Raw genomic sequence first — 21,064 nt, 5'->3', positions numbered from 1 at the left:
GCTTTAGAAAGAAAGATCCTGGAAAAAAATATTACAAGACCAGTGCTGAGCAGGTCTATGGTACCTCCACAACAGCAACTGAAGAACCTTGTGAATGGTTTCTGCACTAATTATATACCTTGAAAACCACTGCTCTGTGTTGCCCCCTGGGAATTCCCCAATTTCCCATACCAACCTCAGGTGCTTTGGGCTATACCTTAAGCTAAGTCAGGCACCTGGAAGAACAAAATATGACTCTCCCTCGCTTGGAAAACACTTGGAAAGAGCTACAAGCACTCTGAATTCAGGAAAGGAAGCAGGAGGTGCAAGACTGTCCAGCACTTAACACGTTTACTTGGAAGCATTACAAAGATGTTATTTTCCACCAGTCTCAGGGCAAACAAACCCAAACACTTCAGGAGAGCAGGCACAGGAAAAAGACAAGGCAGACATGTCCAAACCTGGGACTCTGGGATGATGGGTGACTTCATTTGAAAAAAAGAAAAAAGTGATTTATAGTTATAAACAGGCATTTTAAAGATTTAATCCACAGTGTCTGGGCGTATTAATAGCTAGTTAATAGAGAAAAGACGAAGCTTGCTTACTTTCAGAGACTTTAGCCCTACCACTTTTTCCTGTGGAGAGACCACCAATTTATAACTATTCTTTTAAATAAACCTTTTCTGGTCAAACTAGACTCAATTCGGTCACGTTTGCAGTTTCTACTTAGCATGTGTGCAAGGGCTCACAAATGACCCCTCTCATCTTGTAGTTAAAAAGCAAACAAACATCCTTGTAAGCTAACATTTCCCTTAGCTCTTCTAACTTTAGCAGTTAGTAACCCTTTCAGAAAGAGGACCACAATTTTGATAGCTGGGTGATACAGTCATTTCACTAGTTTTGAGAATAACTATATGCAGTGGGAATACAGTATTGCCAGCACAAAGCAACCGATCTGAGAAGTCATGGGCAAAAAGCTATCAAGTTCACTGGAGGAAACATTTCCTCCTCCCTTTGGCCAAGCATGCAAATTTGAGGCGATTATAAATTAATCAGCAACAACAGTCCTTACAAGCAGCTATCGGTGGCAACACCTCTTCCTGGTGTCAGAACAAAGAGGTGCTCAGAAAAGACAGCACAATTTGAATTTGAGTATGGGTGTGTGCAAGCAGCGAGAGGGAAAGGAGTGAGACCAAACCTGGCACTTCTCTCTGGAAGCACTACAGCCTGCAGGGACCAAGTCTGCAAATAGAACAGTGGCACTACCAAACCTGATGATGTCAGCTCTTCATGCTGACACAGCACTGCACATCACCAGCATGGACTGGCAGTTAACCTGAATGTTCAGAGCCTCTACATAACTTTACACACACACAGAGGCAAGCACACACTAACCTCGTTTTCCAGTCTTCCTCTGACTTTGAACGATTTTTGCGGGCAGTCCTTTGTTTTTCTTCTAGCCTCTTCTTTTCTTCACTAGCTAGGTCTTGAAATAATAAGAACACACAAGTAAAAATACAGAAGACATTAAAGCATAATATAAGATGGACATTACCGTCCGACCCAGCAAATAAGGAAAGCAGTAAACATCGTCCATTTAAACCACAGAAATGCTTCTGGTTGTCTAAGAGCAAAGCCAGGCCAGCTGCAGCACAACATCAGTCAATGAAATTCCAGTCTTTAAGACTGCTAAATACATGTTTGTCCATCACCTGAGGGCCCTGAAAACGTGTTTATGTGACACCAAATGTGAGCTAGGTGAGGTGGCATACCTACAATTTATTTCAGTAGGGAAACTAAGATACGCTGGATTTATTTCAGAAGCCTGGCTGCCTGCTTCTTTTAAGGTTTGGGATAAGTTGTTACTAGTGCCTAGTTCCTGATCAACAGGGAGTTGGAATATTCATTTCCAAGCCACAAAGAATTGTCACTCTGAAGCATCCTTCAGTTTTTAACACACTAAGGTAGCACAGCTTATGGTCCTAAACAAGCGGAACAGTTGCTTCTGTTTGGCAGAAAGGGTGGTGAGAAAGTTTGAGTCACACTAAGAAGGAGATCAGGTGAAGGCTGATCTCTTTCCTACCTTTCTGAATCCTCAGAAAGCATTTCATTGACATTTTAGAAATAAGTAGTCTTTTTGGAAGTTCATTTTTGGAAGGCATTCCCAGTTACCGTGCCAGCTCTTAACATACTACATATTACCAGCCTATCTGCTAGACAAACTTTAAGCTGTTAGTATAGTTAAGGAATATGGTCTGTTGACAACTGCATAGTTTCTGCACTTCAAGTTTAGACAAATTACTGGGGATGTCTGAACGAAGTACATCCATCGTGATGGCCACAAAAGAATCATACAGGCAGGAGAGACTGGTTGTGGGAAATCACTGATCTGCCTTTTAAAAGCCTCAAAGAGGTGGTTTTCAGCTTCTGAGAAAAAAACTGCACAGTTCAGCTGTACTGCATTACCCCTGTGTCACTGTTTTTTTTCATAGCCAGATCTCAGACTGTCACAGTCATTGCCCTACTACACAGCTGAAACTGGATCAGAGGTTTCGTGACTTCGCCCAACCACTTGGCAATCCAGAGAAAGCAAGAGCCCCAATGCTTTTAGTCTACAAAGCTGAGCACCCTGCTTTAATATGCAAAATGCCAAAGAAAAAGAAGCAAAAAGAGGGCCAGAGGAACCAAATGCCAGAAGACTAAAAGACACTTTTCATTCTATGGTATCTACAGTAACAGTCTCCATGACATTTCTAAAAAGCACACTATTTCTACTCACTGAAAGCTTCATAATGTATTTCAAATTCACTGTTCTAAAACAATAGAAATGTTCAACTCTCAGTGAAGAATAATTTTGCATCAAGTGTATTTTTTGGTTTTACAGATTCATTTAAAACAGTTTGAGTGCATTTCTCAGAACTGGTACATCAAAATACTCCTTTTGCATCAGGCTTATGGAAACAGAAAACTGAAAAGTTCACAAATGCTGTTTTTTGATGCTCAGTCTCCTCAGACTAGTTTCTAATTACAGGGCTTACTATGGAGCACAGACACACAGTGTTTGGAAACAGAGGGCCTAAAGCTAAATAAAAAGCGTAGCATCATGAAGTTTAAGATTCTTGCTTATATGGAAGAACATAAACAAGCAGATGATGTGCTGGGTTCCTGGCCTGCAACTAAGTGCCCATAAGCCACTTATTTACTCCCATCCACCCCAATGGGTTAAGGGAGAGAATCAAGGAGCAAAAGCAGAAAAACCCAAAAAACCTCACAGGTCGACACAAACATTTTAATAAGTGAAGGGAAACAAAAAAAAAGGATGGAAGTGATGCAAAGGCAACCACTTACTACCTTCCCCCAGCAGAACTGTATATGCAGCCAGTATCCAAGCCACAGCTACTTCCCCTGACATACACAATTTATTGCTGAGCATGATGTTACATGGCATGGAATATGGTCATGTTTGGGTCAGCTGTCCTGACTTGTGTCCCCTGCCAGCCTCTTGCCAACTCCAGAAACAGAGGTGGCCTTAACACTGTGCACATGTTGTTCAGCAATAACCAAAACACTGATGTGTTATCAACGCTACTTTGGTCACCAGTCTAAAACACAGCATCATATATGGGCTGCTATGAAGGAAATTATCCCAAGCACCCCCAGTAGAAGTGGGTGACACATCTTTCACTAGAAGCATACCACAGCCTGCAGAAGGCTGTATTGTATTAAACAGCTACTGTCTGCAGCATGGAGGAATATATCTTTATGGGTAGCTACTTATTCACAATTTATCTAAAAACTTTAATGTGGAATTTACTTTTTTATCATCACTCAGTTTTAACAAAAAAAACCAACCACCTTTGCCAATAACTGAAGTTACCTATTTCTCCATTTTCCATGGCTCTGATATCTGGTCGTAGCCGGCAGTCAGTTTTGGGGATGACACTCTCCATTTCTTTGTCCAGCTCATTCAAAGCCATAGCAAAGCTAGTAAAATTATACATCTAAAATTCAGAGACAAAGATAAAAAGTGAGTTTACAATGTCTCTGGCAGCTAGTCTTAATACACAAGAAAGATTTTACTATGTTTAAGTTTTTATGATGTTTTTGGACAGCACCTAAGTGCTTTTTTTATTGTTGAATCGCTCAAGATACCAGCAAAAATGCACTGTCAGGCAGAGTGTAGGTGATCTGCAGTGGTTCTGTTTAAGCAGGCAGGCATCCAGTTACTCAGTGCACTATTTCTCTCTTATCTTCTTTTTCCAGTCCTACTGGTATTTTCCCTATCTCTGTAGAGAGATTTCCTCCTTGATAAACTCACTGAAGGCACCTTTCTGTGTTCCAATTCTTGGTCTCTCCAATTGCACACATACCCTTCCTTCCATTCTGCTCACTGGCTCTCCAGCTCCACAGCCCTGCACACACCAACTCAAGCTATGCAGGCTTTGCAAGCATCTCCTAGGAAATGTCTGTCCATCCAACCCCACATTACAGAGTTACAGTTGTAGTGGGAAAGTTTGTTGCAATAAACAGGCAAATCCAGACTTGTTCATGAAAAGATAACAAAGGGGTTTGCTTTGTGTTGAAGACAGAGAATAACAGGACAGCACACACTTTCAGTGAGCAGAAGCATAGCTGACCTGGGCTGAATTTGGAGGTCTTGGAGTTATCTTCCACAGCAAAATACTTCCAGGAATAACATACACACTCTCCGAATCTGGCAAAGGCATCTCATCTGATTCCTCAGTATTGCCCACCTGAAAGCAGCAGATAGAAGAGGAGGAGTTATATGAATCATAAACCATTTAGACCCATTCATTCCAACACTGGAACTTACATAAAATTATATCCTTGACCAAAAGTAAGTAATTTCAGCCACAAAAGACTTTTCTAAATGCTTGTCAAGAAGGATAGCAGCATTAACATAGTATACATACTCCCAGTTCCCTCCCAGTGGAAGACTATCAACAGTTTCTTGCATCAACATCTCTTATATATAACCTGGATGTTCCAAGCGTTAAGAAATGTCATTTTTTCTACCACAGAGATGCCCCGTTTCCTCAAACACAAGCATTCCCATGCCTGGCACTTAGCTCCACTATCATTTCATTAACATTTAAGAACAGAAGTCACATTCCTCATCCTTCCACATCAAAGAAACACCAGCACATGATGCAAAAGCTGCCTTCAGCTTGCACACAATAAAGCCCTACACTAGTGCTCTTTGCTCAGAGGAACCTTTCTTTCCATTCACCACTACACTACTACAGTGGCAAACTGCAAACATTAAATGAGTATCCTAGATGAGCTACTTCTTCTGGGAAGGGTATGCTATGAAGGCTGACACTACAGCCTGAGGCAGCAGCAGCCACAGCACTGTGAAATACTTTTCCCAGAAAGGGAAAAACTTCACCTAGGGTTACTAGGACAGTAGAGAACAACTGCTGTAGATGTGACCTGAACAAGTTCTAAAGCATCGCCCATTTTATGCACAGCTTTAAAGCAGGTGGGGTCCAATGCTGCTGACACCAATTCTGCCACACAAGCTACATGACAATCCTGAACTAAAGCCAGCTTGACATTCAACGTGGCTCTACCAAGAAAACTTGGTGTCACTATCACAGCTAAAACCAGCAGCATGTTTTAAGAGATTAAAACATAACTGGATTAAAACCAGCACTGGAGATTAAAGCTGAATTTAAAGGCAACTAATACTTTAAATACATTGGCTACATGCCAACAGCTTTAATCCTGCTGCTAACAAGCTTTGCTTTCTGATGGTTGCATCAGATAATACAGACCAGTGTTTTAGTGCAAAACAAATCCAGTACCCAAACTAGATTCAACTGTCCTCTGAGATGATTCGTGTGTCATGCCTCTGAGAAAATTAGGGATTCTGTTTCATTGTGGAGCACTTGGATACAGTGTTTTTAATAATGAACAGTTTGCAAAGTAATCAGAACAATATGCAGACCAGGTTCAGTGCCTCAGCTATTAGGAAGATAAACAAGGGGTTTAGCCAACTGTATCTCAACTGTGCTTGCAATCTGACATTCTGTCCTTGGAAGGACACCAATCAATCTTGCAGAAGTCAGGAATTTGAAGCAGAACAGATGAGTAAGGTATCCTTATATCAAAACAAAGACACTTCTATACCAGACTGTCCAACTCCAAACCAACTTCCATAGAAAGCCTACAATGCACACTGCCACTTGTGCCCTGGTGGATACATAATGTTGTAAGAATTACAAAGAATTTGTTAAAAAGTGGATTTTCATGTGCTCTCGGTATATTGTTAGGAGGGTAGTGATAGACTGTGCCAAAGCAAGACTTCTGGTGTCTGTAAACAAGAGGAGGTGCTGTTGCTTTACATGATGCTCTTCCATATACTTCCATTGGAAATTCTGCACAAAGTGCTTTATCTTGATTTAAAATAGGCTCTAGTTCATTAAGAACAGAATCACCCTGGTCTAACCACAGCTCTATAACTCTTCTGATCTTGGTAAAATGTCACCTCCACGTGCATGAGGTTTTGCCTTGCTTCTTGCAAAATTACTTTTCCTTAAATTTTATCCCTATTAAAAAAAAAAAAATAATCAGAGAGATTTGGGGGAAAATCCAGTGCAATTGCAGAAGGACTCACATTGAAGTAGGTCCCCTAAAGGGAAACGAGCAATTCCTCATTTGTAGCAATGCAGCATGGAACAATAGTTGGAATATAACTAAATAAATCTGAAAATTCTAAGAGAAGTTTCAAAGACCAGGTACGTTCATGCTTGAATGAATCTTTCACTACTATGAAGGGACAAACCACATCCAGACATGATACATAAAACTTGGCTCAAAGGTGCTCAAAACCCATAAACAGTATCAACTCCTCAAACACAAGGGGGCAGTGGGAATACACATTCAGCAGACTGCCGGACTTGTAGCGTGCATTACAAAGCTTTCAGTTTTCTACGCAGAAATAGTTCTGTTAAATGAGTAGGAAAAGCCTGCTTTTCTGGTGTCAGAGCAACACTGCAGCCTGAGCTTCATTTTGAAGTAATAGTCTTAAGCATTGTTGGGAAATGCAAAGCAGTAGCTGAACAAAGACACAGGGTGTGTTTTTCTCTGTTCCTTCTCCCTAGAGCTCACAGGGTCAGACTCGAAGAGAAGCAGTAATCCCCAGTGCTTTAGTGCTCTCCTGATGACAAGCACTGGTGCAATCTCAGGTACAGCAACAATCTGAACCTGCACAGAAACAACTGCTTTCAGAGTTCTCTCTTTTTTCTTAAGAAAAGAACCTACCAACAACCCAAACCAACAAAAAAATCTGTCTCCAGTCAAAGGGTAGCAATCCCTGCTTAAAGGTATTATGTGAGTGTGATTCTTCATCAAGCTGTATGTTATCACATCACCATTCACCTTAAACAAAAAGCATACTGATGACCAGAAATCTGGAGAAATTAAGAATGAAGGTTTGGGTTTTTCTTTTACAAGGATTTTCTGCATTCATTCTGAAAGCTGTACAATATGATCTTCTATCAAGATGAGAAACTAGACTATTCTGCCTCTAGAGGTCAAAATCCTCCTATTAGAATATCAGTGCTACCACATATGATCAGAACCATGGTCCAACTAATGGATATGCTATTTCCTCCATGCGACTTGAGAGAAAGATGCTGGTAATGAACCAGCCACTATTTAGATCACTCCAAGGTTTGGATAGTTTGAATACAAATCCTTGAAAAAGAAAGTATTTCATCCCTTAATGATAGTACTCATCCAATACATTTTGTATCCTACTAGGAAAGAGTAAGTGAAATAGATCTTAATGCTCTAAAATGCTACTAAAAATTATTTTAGCTGCCTTATGCTTTTGAGATGCTTTATGTGATTAATACCTGTTTACTGCTTTTCTTCTCTTCTGTATTTTTCTTGTCAAGTTTTTTGTATGCATCAAATGTAGCTGGGTCAACACTGTACAAACACTCAGTCCACTTCCCATACAGCGCACAAAGCTTCTTTTTACTGTTAAAAAAAAAAAAAAATACTAAGTTTACAAAAGAGCTTAAAGAGATTTATTTCATCGTTTCAGGCAAAAACACCTGAAAGGAGAACTTTTGAGAGCAACTCTTAAAACTCCATTATTGATATTGCACAATTCATACCCTTGCTACTGCAGGTTCATGCCTTTGACAGGCTACGTTAAAAGGCATTCAGTTCTAAAGTTCCCATCAGAAACACAGGACAGCCATTTGTTCCCTATTAGAAATGAAGCTGTTACCTTTTGTCCTGAATGTAGCCTTCAACTTTGTGCAACTCCTTCCCAAAGAGGCCGCAGGGCTTAAAGCTCAGTATACATTTTTCACCAGTTCTGAAGGCAGAACAAGAAGGCATTGATTACTTCCAAATACTTTTCTTTTTCAACTTATAGCAAGTGAAAGCACTCATGCTCTTAACTTACTTATGGTTTGTTATTTCTACGTTTCCATACTGCTCAATCCAAAGTTTGCCCACAATAATGTTATGCACACAGCACGTAGGATTTGTCCACGTGTAGGCTTCATTGTGTCTAAAGGAGGGAAATAAAAACTGAAATACTGCATCGTTGTACGGGATGTCGCTCTTGCAACCAGCCACCATCTCTAATTTGCACCAAGTCTTGAAATGGATGTGGTAGTAAGTCAGGAAACCCAAGAAATTTATTATCCTATTGCTACAGATTTTATCAATTCCTTAACACAGCCACTTCAGTGCAGTCACTGTTAGCACTGAATGACAAACACGACCAAGCACGCTAGTCTTAGTAGTACTGATGTCCAGGAATCTGCAGAACATACAGACACAAGCTCCAACTACTAATACTATCACTACGCAGTTAGGAGACACGATGGCAGTTCTTTTCATCTTCTCATGCACTCCTCCCCACAAAGTGATATGCCATCAAACATCAGTATGTGGGTGTTAAACAAGTTCATGAGACTCTAATGCACACTAATCATCATGAATGTGGCCACTGTGCCTCTGCAATTATTACTTATCAACTTACTCAAGAAGCTCCAAAGTCATTGTGCCTTTTGGTTCTGCTTCCACGCTCTTGCCCCAGAATTTGAGTTTAGGATAAATTGATCCATGAAACACAAAATCATTATTTAAACCTTCAGCATAGAAAGCACTGATGGGTGGATGATGGCTAACTTGCTCTGAGAGAAGTCTAAATCCAAGATCATCTCTGCAAAATAAAGATAACCAAAAGCACAGATCTATGTAATCAGTGTAGTGAAGTTGCAGCTATTTTCCCCAGGGTGAAACAGATGGTTGGGCCCATGCATAGTTGTTGTACTCAGTGCAAGAGTTAGTTGCAACCCTAGGATAAAACAAAAAGATCAACTAATACACACAACACCCTCATTCTAAATAACTGAAGACAGACTGGATGAGGCTTTGAGCAACATGGTCTAGAGGAAGGTGTCCCTGCTCATGGCAGGAGTACTGAAACTGGATGATCCTTGAGGTCCCTTCCAACCCAAACCACTCTGTGGTTCTAAGCTAATGTAAAAAGGTAATAAGGATTACCAAATCCTATCAGCCACCATGTTTACTTTTGATAGTGACCTCTTAAACTTTCACACAAACATAGGCTAAAACCTTACCTGAGAGAAAAACTTTACCTTAAGTGCGGCTGCACATTAATAGACTAAAATTGCCTATTTGTATTCTGGGCACTCATATAATGAATATTACAATTGTAACACCTTCCTTAGGTACCATGCATCTTTTTGCCCGGATGGTTTCAGAGAAAAAAAGGCATCTTAGTAAATAAAGCTTGTTTTTAAGCCTGACAAATTTCCCTTGCCAGATATGAGTTGAAAAGTTAAGTGTTCTCCCTCCATTGGAAGGTGTATTGCTGACCACCAACATGTAATGCAAGCAACTCCAGCAGCTACTAGGAGAATGGAGGGAATCCTGCAAGCTAAAGAGCATTCTGCAAGCCACCTGACAAGTCTAATAAGACATCAGGTACACCGAATAATATGACTCTTCAGTGCATCTTCTTTTTTTTTACCTGATCAATTCATACGTCTCTCCAAGCAATGGGTTGAACGGCTTCCCTGTACGTTCCCACTGCGAGGCCACAGCAGACACAGCAAATGCAGCAACACACTATTCAAAAGAGAGCACACAGTTAATCTCCTGTATCTTAGTCTTTACCTACCACAGTCATGGTATTACAGAATGAATCTTCCACAATAGCTTAGCAAAGTTCTGTTTGCAAGGCAGGGGAGTAAACGGTATTCATCAAAAGGCTAAAAAACCCCAATTTTTAGGAAAAGCAAAACATTTTCCTAGATAAGTATCCTGGTTTTGGCTGGGCTAGAATAATTTTCGTCCTAGTAGCTGGTACAGTGCTGTGTTTTGGATTTAGGATGAGAATAAAGTTGGTAACACCGAAGTTCAGTTACTGCTGAGCAGCACTTAGAACTGAGTCAAGTCATAGAATCACAGAATAGAATCGTAGAATAGTTAGGGTTGGAAAGGACCTTAAAATCATCTAGTTCCAAACCCCCTGCCATGGGCAGGGACACCTCCCACTAAACCATGTCACCCAAGGCTGTCCTTTTCTGCTCCTCACCCCATCCCACCAGCAAGCAGGCCGGGGGTGCACAAGAAGTTGGGAGGGGACATAGCCAGGACAGCTGATCCCCACTGACCACAGGGATATTCCAGACCATATGGTGTCATGCTCAGTATACAAACTGCAGGGAAAGCTGGCTGGGAACCTGGCTGCTCAGGAAGTGGCTGGGCATTGGTTGGCAGGTGGTGAGCAACTGCATTATAACTTGTATATTCTAATTATTTTATTATCATCATTTTCACTTCCTTTTCTATTAAACTGTCTTTATCTGAGCCCACAAATTTTACTTATTTTTCCCAATTCTCTTCCCATCTTGTGGGAGTAAGCAAGCAGGTGTGGTGTTTAGCTACCTTAATTGTCTGCCAGGTTAAACCATGACAGTCCTGGCCACATGGTTTGAATGCACCTGACTTCACCTAGACTTTTGGGTAACCTGCTTGTTGACCAGGTCATCATAAATGACCTCCAGCACAGCTAATTCCTTCAGGTACTGGATACCTTTCTGCATGGTGGCCCGCTTGCCTGGGTGACACATAAAACATCGTCCTTGAAGGGACGCATTTCCTTCATGCCTGACAGGAGTCACCTCCAGAGGCTGAGGATTTGTGCCACTTTTCAAAACACTTTATCGCTGCCCTCTTCTCCAGAAACGGATTCCAGCTGTCTGACTTCCTTAGCCTCCAATTCCAGGCTACTGGCCCTGGTATCCCAGCATCTGAGCAGCCAGGCGATAATGTACTGACCAGGATGAAGCTGAAATCTCTTCATGTATCTCATGGCTCACTCATGGATAGAGATCGTTTATGAATGATCATTTGTGAATTCTTCCTCTTCCTCCACCCAGGTCAGTGGCCACCTCTCTCCCTCCTCCCATTCTCATGATGGCCCTGCTTCAAAGCAGTCTGCCTTGTCCACTACTTTTGCCTTCCGCCTTTTAGAAGAACCTCCTTATTCCTTTAATAAACCAGCTGACTTCAGCTTCCCCTATTTCTTACTGTGTATAGAGGCAACTGATATTTGCATGGGTTGTTTCTTTTGTTCAGCTGCTGTGCCAGTTGCAGGGCTTAGAGCAGCTGCCCGTTTTGTCTTCAGATCCAGACACCTTCTCTTCCCCTCGAGGGTACTGAATAATGTTGAAGGCTCAGAAGACATGGCCCAGCCCCATGCTGCAGTGATTTGTGTATCTCTGCAATTCCAGGGTGATAGCACACTTTCCTAAGTATTCTACCAGTTTTTCCAAATTCTGCATTTGTTTAGGGGTGAAATTAAAAACTGTTGGAGATGATCACTGTCCTAGCTGTGCCTCCTCCCAGTTTCTTGTGCCCCCCATAGCCTACTTGCTGGTGGGGTGGTAAAAGAAGCTCAAAAGTTCTTGATTTAGTGTAAGCACTTCTTAGCAACAACGAAAACATCAATGTATTATCAACATCTCGTCCCAAACACAGCACTATACCAGCTGCTAGGAAGAAAATTCACTATCCCAGCTGAAACCAGGACAATCAGCAAAACTGGTTAATGAATAAGAGAATCCAACACGCAGCAAATTATGGGACTTCCTCCTATGAGGAGACTATCTACAAAGAAAAGAAATCCCAACCCATTCATCAAGAGCTAAATTGCAGAAGTTCCCACACCCAAAGTACCTGCATTCGCTCGGTCGTGCTGGAAACTGAGCTGGCTTTGTGGATGAGGTATGTATGCTCCATGTACTCTGTAAGTCGCTGTAGAAAGCTCAGCGGCTCATTGAAGATAACCGGCATTGTGATCTTCGACAGCTCCTGATGCACAAATGAAACTTGTGTTAAAAACCAAATGACTAAATACACTGACCTGCAGTGACCGAAGTGTAACTGGCTTATAAAACAAAAACAAATGATGCTCTTAAGTGCTAATGCCATGTGCTTGACCTGGCTCTGCTAATGCCAAAAGGAAAAAACCCTGTACATCCCTTATGAGCCTGATAAGCCTGTGTTGACATTAAGGCTACTTTTAAAACAAAAACCAAAACATCAATCAAATAAACTTAATATCAAAAAATGCATTAAGAAGGTAAGAAGGTGAGATGAAACAACAGAATGGTGTATTAAGGACCTTTCTAAAGACTGAATTATTTATTACTTTAAAAATAGCTATAGGCCATCTAATTACTTAAACGTATTATCTTCTTTAGAGTCAGGTAGGCAGGCAGGGGGAGAAGAACGATGAGAAAGGACAGAGAAACATGGTGGCACAGGAGTGAAAACCAGGATTCTGTATTCAGAAGAAAAGGGGAATTTTTGTAAAAGGAATAAAAATATTAACAGAGGTCTTACAGTTCTGATGCAGTTTATTCTCCTTCCCATTTTTAAAAAGCATGCCCCCTAAAGGCGTAACATAGCAGTGTTTTAAGCTGCCTGCAAAAAAGCATGTAGTACGACCACTGGCACTGTGCATGGCAAACAGCACTGTTCTTAACCATAATAGCAGCATATGGCACTAACAGCTTTGTCAGATGCTTTGATACAATCCACGCTAAGTTCCACTCCCTCCACCAACTTCTGTGCAGCATTTCTGCAAAGCAGAATTAAGATCTTTATGGTGGTGGTGGTGTTTTTTTTCTGCACACACCTTATGCAAGACAGGCTTTCAATCTGCTCTTTGTATTTTACAGTTATAACACTTTTCCACTGTGAGAATGCTCAGACGCTTCGCAACCACTCAGGAGACTTGGAGCTACTGACACAGGTATTCCCCAGCACTTCTACACCTCATTGCTTGGTGCTGTTTATAGCTACAGCCAAGGGGCGAGGAGAAAACCAGTGACTAAACGCACATTACCGGCTGGCAGAGGTTTATCAGCAGTAAGTACTTTCAGCCTACTGCAGGGATCTAATGGAAAGAACTCTTCTCAATCCACCCTTAGCTGGAAGCAGATTAGGTGCCAACCAGGTAACCTCTGATCTGGCAACCGCCTGGCTAGTAAACACCATGGGGGGCAGGGGAAAGACTGAGATAATAAAAGAAAAGGAGAAGAGCAAAATTAAAGTAGTTAAAAATCTTAAAAATCAAGAGAAAATGCTTTTGTTGAAGTAATATTGCTCTGACAAGGTCTTAGAGTTGCAAAAGCAAATAAAGCATAAGCAGCAAATTAATAAGGTCCCTTTTGGGCCCCAAGTGAAACAATCACTTCCCATCTTTTATCACAGCTTTCTGATTACCTACCATTCCAATGCATTTTCTTAAGATACTCCAGATACTGAAGTCATTTCTGGAAAACATTGGAGATGGCAAGCTTGTTCTGCAGAAAGGAACAGGGAAGAAAGCAGAAGTAAGAAAAGTGTTCCATTACTAACCATGACTAAGAAACCCAAATACTCTTCTTTGAAAGTAACAGTTTTCTAATTTTTAAATTAAAAAACCCAAGGGGTTTTTGGAGCACTTAAACTGTTTTACCTGCACAGAAACCTGAATTTCTCCAAAACCAGAACAATTCCATTCCTTTCATTGTGCATAAGAGTAGTGGAAGAGAATTTCTACATCAGTTATTACAACAGTGCAAGTTCTTTCTGAGTATGTTCACTGTCTGAACAGATTTGAGAGTTAAGGAGTGAAGTTGTTTTTTTGCTAGTCACCTGAACACTGACAATGAAAGGCCATGACATTTATTGCCTATATTAAGATCAGCCTTCAGGTACAACACAAGAATCAGCATCATTAAAGAACAGAACACACAGCAGCCTGTTCTACGGGGGGCTGACATATCCTGAAGTGAATCTTAAGCATACTTTCAAAACCAACATTAAGTCTGTATAACACAGCCTGTATTTCTCAGCTTTGCAAGAAATCAGGAGCAGATTTTGTTCAGTTTTCATACTGCTACTCACCAGATCAATTATTAATCCAATCTACCTACAGGAAAGCATAAATGTAGGTTGAAGCTCTTTGTCCACATCACTACTAAAATTTGTGTTTGGATCATGAAGCTACTACCAATGAGAAAAATTCTCAAAAGGTATTTATTGCCTCCTGTACACTCAAAATGCATGACCTATTTGAATTTCAACGTTTAGCTAACTCTATTTAAATGATTGTGTTGCCCTTCTAACCAAGAAGGTTTTGTTTCCCCTCAAATTAGCTAAGCCAGTATCATTTTTAGAGTGTGAACAGGCTGTAGCTGCCTCCTCCACGCCTCTTCTCTGGTAAACAGAGTGCCAAAAGAAGAAATTAGAATTAAAACAAATTCTATTCAGGCCAAGATGTTAGTTTCAGTAGCCGTATTTGCTGTGTTACCTCCCATACTTACCTGCTACTGAAACACCTCCTTTACCAGGGCTGATGCTTCAGTTTTCAGAAAGAACAAAACTAAAACAAACGCTCCTTAAAATACAAGCAGCCCTATCTAATAAAAACCCCAAGTCATATGCCTGAACTCCTCACAGTAGCAAACTACATTTTGTTAACAAGTAGCTAACAGCCTAACACTGACTTGTTCCACTCGGCTCCCATGCAGGGGATGAGTGGGTAGGAGGATTTATTTTAATTGACCAACATGATATCACTCATTCCATATTCTAACTTTCCACCAATACAAAAATATTTTGTGCAACAGATTACCTTAAATAATATCAGGTATAAGACGCTTCTGTAGATGCTTTGATACATATGTCCAGGAGAGGACAGTGTCCACCAAGTAGTCAGTCTTACCTTCATTTGTAGTGATAACTTATTTTTTTTTTTGCATATTCTTCAATGAAGGCAGTTAGCTGACCCAGTATTTGTGTTTTGAGTAAGCCCTTCACATGCCTCTAGTTTGCTAAACTATATACAGGGACTGCTTTTTTCCCCTGCATATAAAAAACTCAAGTTTTCATTAAAGTTATCCTGTCCAATTTGTTTAATTACTTGAAAGTCAGCATTCCATTTCAGCCATTTACCCATACTTCCTACCTACATCAGCCAAACCTGATATGGGAGTCAGAAAACACAAACCAGTTTTAAGTCACCAAGAAAGATCCCAGGGACAAGTAAGGACATGTGGAAAAATGACAGGCAGCCAAGACTTGAGGCCCACTAACCTTGACACACTCCCTGTGATTAAGGGAAAGGTTTATGAAAGCAAAAATTTCCTTCCAGAGGTCAATTTTAGAACGAACTCAGGAAGTTACCTTTAGCTTTAAGTGACAAAAACATCTGCTGGAATCTCTGTGCAGTAGAACAGATCAGATGTATTTAAGATCATTCATTTAAACAAAAACATTTGTCCAAAGCATCACCTACAGCAGACCAGCTACTACAGGAATCTTGTGGGGAAGGAGACACATGCTGTGAAGAAAGGCATGTTTAGCTTGCTCTTCATGTAAACCTGAGCAAAGTCCTGGCTCCCCAAAGCTACACACAAACACATCTGCATTCTGAAAGGTCCCAGTGAGGGGACCAAAGGGAACCTGACAACAAAACCTCAGCAGTAACAGGGAAACAGCAGTGACAAGTGGATGTTAAATGTAGTCTATTCAGGCTAAGATGTTAGTTTCAGTAGTTCTACTTCCTGTGTTACCTCCAATACTTATCTGCTACTGCAACACCTTTATCAAGACTGATGCCTCATTTTTGCACAAGGGTTTTTTTAGGTTTTGGTTGGTTGGGCTTGGAAAAGGATGTTTATTATTGGGGGTTTGTTGTGGGGTTTTGGGGGAGGGTTTTTCTTTGATTTTGGTTTTTAAAGTCTGGCTCAGATTAAAGGTTTCCCTCTTAAACAGAAGTGATTCGAATACTTGCAGATTATTTCATGTATTATTCTCCTATCTCTCAAACCATCTGCCAAAAATTTTTTAGAATTAAGTCCTCTATCAAAACACTATGAGCAATCAGTAGGACAGAAACTACATTAAAAAAACAGAATAAGACATCAGATTAGAAGTGGCACTATAATCAAAGATGTCTTCACCTGTATTTGTACGTACATCCCAACACTGAATTTCTCAGAGCCAACAGATTTATTCCTACATCTCTAAAACTAAAACCCATGCTCCCCGCAGTCAAAACCTGATCTCTACCACCCTATGCAAAAGCCTCACCACTCAAGTGGGAGAGGCAGATTAGAACTCAGGCTTTCTAGATGAAGGTAGGAAATACTTATGCTGATTTCATATTTGAAAAAATCATGGCAGTCAGGTAAAGTTCCCGACAACTGGAAAAAGGGAAATATAACTCCCATTTTCAAGAAGGGGAAAATGCATGACCCAGGGAATTACAGACCAGTCAGTCTCACCTCTGTGCCTGGCAAAATCTTGGAGCAGATTCTCCTGGAAGGCATGCTAAGGCACATGAAAATCAACAAGGTGCTTGGTGACAGCCAGCATGGCTTCGCTAAGGGCAAATCCTGCCTGACCAACTTGGTGGCCTTCTATGATGGGGCTACAGAACTGATGGACAGGAGTAGAGAAGTTGATGTCATCTACCTGGACTTGTGTAAAGCATTTGACACTGTCCCACACGACATCCTTGTCTCTAAATTGGAGAGACATCAATTTGATGGACAGACCACTCGGTGGATAAAGAACTGGCTGGATGGCCGCACACAAACAGCTGTGGTCAATGGCTCAATGTCCGGCTGGAGACCAGTAATGAGTGGTGTTCCTCAGGGATTGGTGTTGGGACCGGTCTTGTTTAACACCTTTGTTGCTGACGTGGACAGTGGGATTGAGTGCGCCCTCAGCAAGTTTGCCGATGACACCAAGCTGTGTGGTTTGGTTGATACGCTGGAGGGAAGGAATGCCATCCAGAGGGACCCTGACATGCTTGTGAGGTGGGCTGATGCCATGTTTAACCATGGCAAGTGCAAGGTCCTACACCTGGGTTGAGGCAATCCCAGGCACAGCTACAGGTTGGGCAGAGAAGAGATTCAGAGCAGCCCTGCGGAGAAGGACTTGGGGGTGTTGGTCGCTGAGAAAATGAACATGAGCCGGCTTCAGTGTGCGCTCGCAGCCCAGAAAGCCAACCGTATCCTGGGCTGCATCAAAAGGAGCGTGACCAGCAGGTCGAAGGAGGTGATCCTGCCCCTCTACTCTGCTCTTGTGAGACCTCACCTGGAGTATTGTGTGCAGTTCTGGTGTCCTCAACATAAAAAGGACATGGAGCTGTTGGAACAAGTCCAGAGAAGGGCCACGAGGATGATCAGGGGACTGGAGCACCTCCTGTATGAAGACAGGCTGAGGAAGTTGGGGCTGTTCAGCCTGGAGAAGGCTGCGTGGAGACCTCATAGCAGCCTTAAAGTATCTGAAAGGAGGCCTATAGGGATGCTGGGGAGGGACTCTTCATTAGAGACTGTAGTGACAGGACAAGGGGTAACGGGTTCAAACTTAAACAGCGAAGTTTAGATTGGATATAAGGAGGAAGTTCTTTACTGTAAGGTTGTTGAGGCACTGGAATGGGTTGCCCAGGGAAGTTGTGAATGCTCCATCCCTGGTGGTGTTCAAGGCCAGGTTGGACAGAGTCTTGGGTGACATGGTTTAGGTATGAGGTGTCCCTGCCCATGGCAGGGGGGCTGGAACTTGATGATCTTAAGGTCCTTTCCAACCCTAACTATTCTATGATTCTATGACTGCTAAACAGTGTAGGTACTGTCATACCCAACCCAAACGCAGCTGCAGTTCATCTGAGGTACTACAGGAAGTTAACAAGATTTTAAGCAAAATAACTTAATCAGGTCTATTCTCCAAGTGACTTGTTTCCATGTGATTACCAGAAGCGGAAGTTAAGCAAACAAGTTACAGCAAACCCAAGGGTGTAAAGGTGGTATTAACAGCTGTCAAAACATTTGGACCTCTCACTTTGCACAGCATCAAGAAGTTGAGGTTTCTGCTCCAAAAAGGACACCAGTAACATCACAGACAATGCATATTAGACCACATGCCCTCTAACTAGCCCCAAAACCAAGAGGCACAAACTGAAGCCAGCAGCTCCAGGTAGAAAACGTTCCTGAAGTCCTGTCAAACAGATCCTGTACCAGGCCAACCACCACTGCCACCAAGAGCCTTAGAAACAAGGCCAGAAATTCCACACAACTCCCACCCACAGAAACAGTTATCTCAAAGGTTAAGTTTAAATTGGCTGAGCTCTGGGGAGAAACAGTTTTTATCAGTATTTCTGTGGACAAGTCCCCACGTGTCACCAAGATGTCAGGTAAAAAAGCTAAAATATGACCATACATTCTTACCTACATGCAAAAATTTCTACTTTTATCATAGTTTTCACTTCTGTTTAGCAATTAATTATTAGCCAGAGACTCATTTTACTCCAACATCCTCTACTCTCTTTGCTGCTAAAAGATACACAACTCAGAAACAACATAAGCAGAGATCACAGAATGGTTTGGGTTGGAAGGGACCTTAAAGGCCATCTAGTTTAACCCCCCTGCCATGCTCAGGGACACCTTCCACTAGACAAGGTTGCTCAAAGCCCATCCAACCGGGCCCCCCAGGGATGGGGCAGCCAAAACTTCTCTGGGCAACCTGTTCCAGTGCCTCACCATCCTCATAATGAAGAATCCTTTTCCTAGTTCCTAACCTAAATCTCCCGTTTCAGTTCAAAGCCATTACCCTTTGTCCTATCACTACACGCCCTTGTAAAAAGTCCCTCTCCAGAGTTCTTATTGCTTTTCTTTCCCCTTTATAAGACCACCAGATCTTAAATGCTTCTTCAGTCATCTGCTCCCTACAGTTCTACAGCATAACACAGTGTTATGGAAACTTGGCCAAATTATTTCTTTTGTATAGTAAATGATATATAGTAAGAGACTGATTCCTGGTAGAACTCTTCAAGACAATGCATGTCAACATTTTCATGTCGATTGTGAATTGCCTCCTTTCTCCTCAGTTTCCAAGGCAATAAATGCAATTCAGATGTCCACCTTTACCTAGCGCTTTCCCCCCAACCCTGAACTTCCTGCTCTAATTAGCAAAGGCACTTAGCCAAGGCCATAAATACCACCTTGGTAATAGCACAAGAGCACAGAGCAACACACTTAGTCATCTGCTTTATGTTACCTTCCCAAACCACCCCATTATTCCACCCAAGCCCTTATTTGCCTTAGTCTTTGCCTAGCGTGGGAGGGATACACATGCAGAGGTTGAACCTTGAAACATCAGGTCTCTGACATTACCACATACTTCAACAGTCAGTGCAATTTAACTATTTGGGATACCAAGTAATTAAAGCAGTTTTGCTTGCTTCCGTAAAATTAAATAATAATTTCCTGGTTTTACACAAATCTGGAATCCCCATGATCATTCTGCACATCCAAAATATTTCCAAAGTATTCTTTCTGAAAACATGCTTAAGTCTGGCTTGATTTCTAGCATAAACATTATATTGCCCTTTCACTGAAACTCGAGCATAGTGGTGTCTATTACATCTCATTAACTCCAGACCTATTGTCCTGTGTTATCGGCAGGGAAACAAACAAAAATGGATCATTTGACAACACAAAATAAGCACATAAAACATGGATGAGGCTTTTGGAATAAGATTCCCTTTGTTCACATTTGAGTTTCTGATGCCAGGCTAACAATATTTTTCAGTCATTCCCCATACCAACAGGAGGATCAAGTGTCTGGAAAGTAAAGAGGCAATAGGAGGCATAGATCATTAAAGATACATGAAGGAATTAAAATCCACATAGATTTCACTAAGATCTATTAAAAACCAAGTGTGTCCATTTTTACATAGCACATTCTATTTTATTTTTACTTATTCAGATTCGATCATCAAAAAAAACAAATGCAAAGGAGCACACTATCCTTAGAAAAATGTTCTTTATAAAACCATAGCACTACCAACCATTTGTCAATCATCCATAACAAAGTTTAAAATGTTTTCACAGTTAGCTTTCCAGAGATTCCTATGGTCTTTTACTCACCATTAAGAAAAGACAACATCTTACCTGTGTTTCTTGATCCCGTTGGACAGTGACTCTCCACTGCCACAAACCTTTTCTTCAGGCATGTCTGAAGTTATTGTATCTTTTGAATCCATGTCCTCCAGGGAGTAGGCTGTTGTTTCAAACACACTTAATGATTTTTCAGATTCTGAATCTGCAAAAGAGCAGGTGCATGTTAATGAATCTACCACCTGTGCTAGACTTCAGTCACTAGCAGATCTTCCCTCGTTGTACAAAACTGAAACCTAAGTAGGCTACTGTGTCCTAATGAGAGCATCCATTTGGTAAGTAACTAGTACTGCCACTGACTGCTGCAGCAGTCAGATCAGTATCCAGATACAAAGAGACTGCATGATAAGCAAGAACATTAAAAATCCTCTGTCAGAGACAAAATTTGACCCTGTTATTAAACTGAAGCTACTACAACTTGCTCAGGAAAAGTGCCAGTGTCACACAAATGCCAGCACCTTACCTATGTTACCTCAACATTCAAGCATCGACTCCTTCTTCTGGATAAGATTTAAGCTTGGTCTGAATTCCTGGACAGTCTG

The 21,064-nt window shown here is 41.4% G+C and overlaps 1 protein-coding gene across 3 annotated transcripts in view; it reads right to left on the bottom strand.

The window, feature by feature from the left end:
• Window positions 1-21,064, bottom strand: part of OSBPL1A (oxysterol binding protein like 1A) — a 75,241-nt gene that overhangs the window by 3,403 nt on the left and 50,774 nt on the right. For 2 of the 3 annotated variants that reach the window (XM_062632822.1, XM_062632821.1), the window contains 12 exons: window positions 20,517-20,667; window positions 13,799-13,874; window positions 12,241-12,375; window positions 10,028-10,125; window positions 9,011-9,193; window positions 8,426-8,533; window positions 8,246-8,335; window positions 7,863-7,989; window positions 4,617-4,733; window positions 3,857-3,980; window positions 1,375-1,465; window positions 441-464 (listed from right to left, as the gene is read on the bottom strand). In XM_062632822.1, the coding sequence (XP_062488806.1) occupies window positions 441-464; window positions 1,375-1,465; window positions 3,857-3,980; window positions 4,617-4,733; window positions 7,863-7,989; window positions 8,246-8,335; window positions 8,426-8,533; window positions 9,011-9,193; window positions 10,028-10,125; window positions 12,241-12,375; window positions 13,799-13,874; window positions 20,517-20,667 (1,324 nt within the window). The remainder of the gene's footprint in view (window positions 1-440; window positions 465-1,374; window positions 1,466-3,856; window positions 3,981-4,616; window positions 4,734-7,862; window positions 7,990-8,245; window positions 8,336-8,425; window positions 8,534-9,010; window positions 9,194-10,027; window positions 10,126-12,240; window positions 12,376-13,798; window positions 13,875-20,516; window positions 20,668-21,064) is intronic. The other variant, XM_062632820.1, reaches the window with a different exon arrangement.

This window comes from Pezoporus occidentalis, unplaced genomic scaffold, assembly GCF_034315485.1.
Source record: "Pezoporus occidentalis ecotype Australia unplaced genomic scaffold, CSIRO_AGI_Poc_V1 ctg4, whole genome shotgun sequence".
Classification (NCBI taxonomy): Eukaryota; Metazoa; Chordata; class Aves; order Psittaciformes; family Psittacidae; genus Pezoporus; species Pezoporus occidentalis.
Note: the sequence above shows the minus strand (reverse complement) of the source record. Positions and strands in the feature narration are given on the sequence as shown.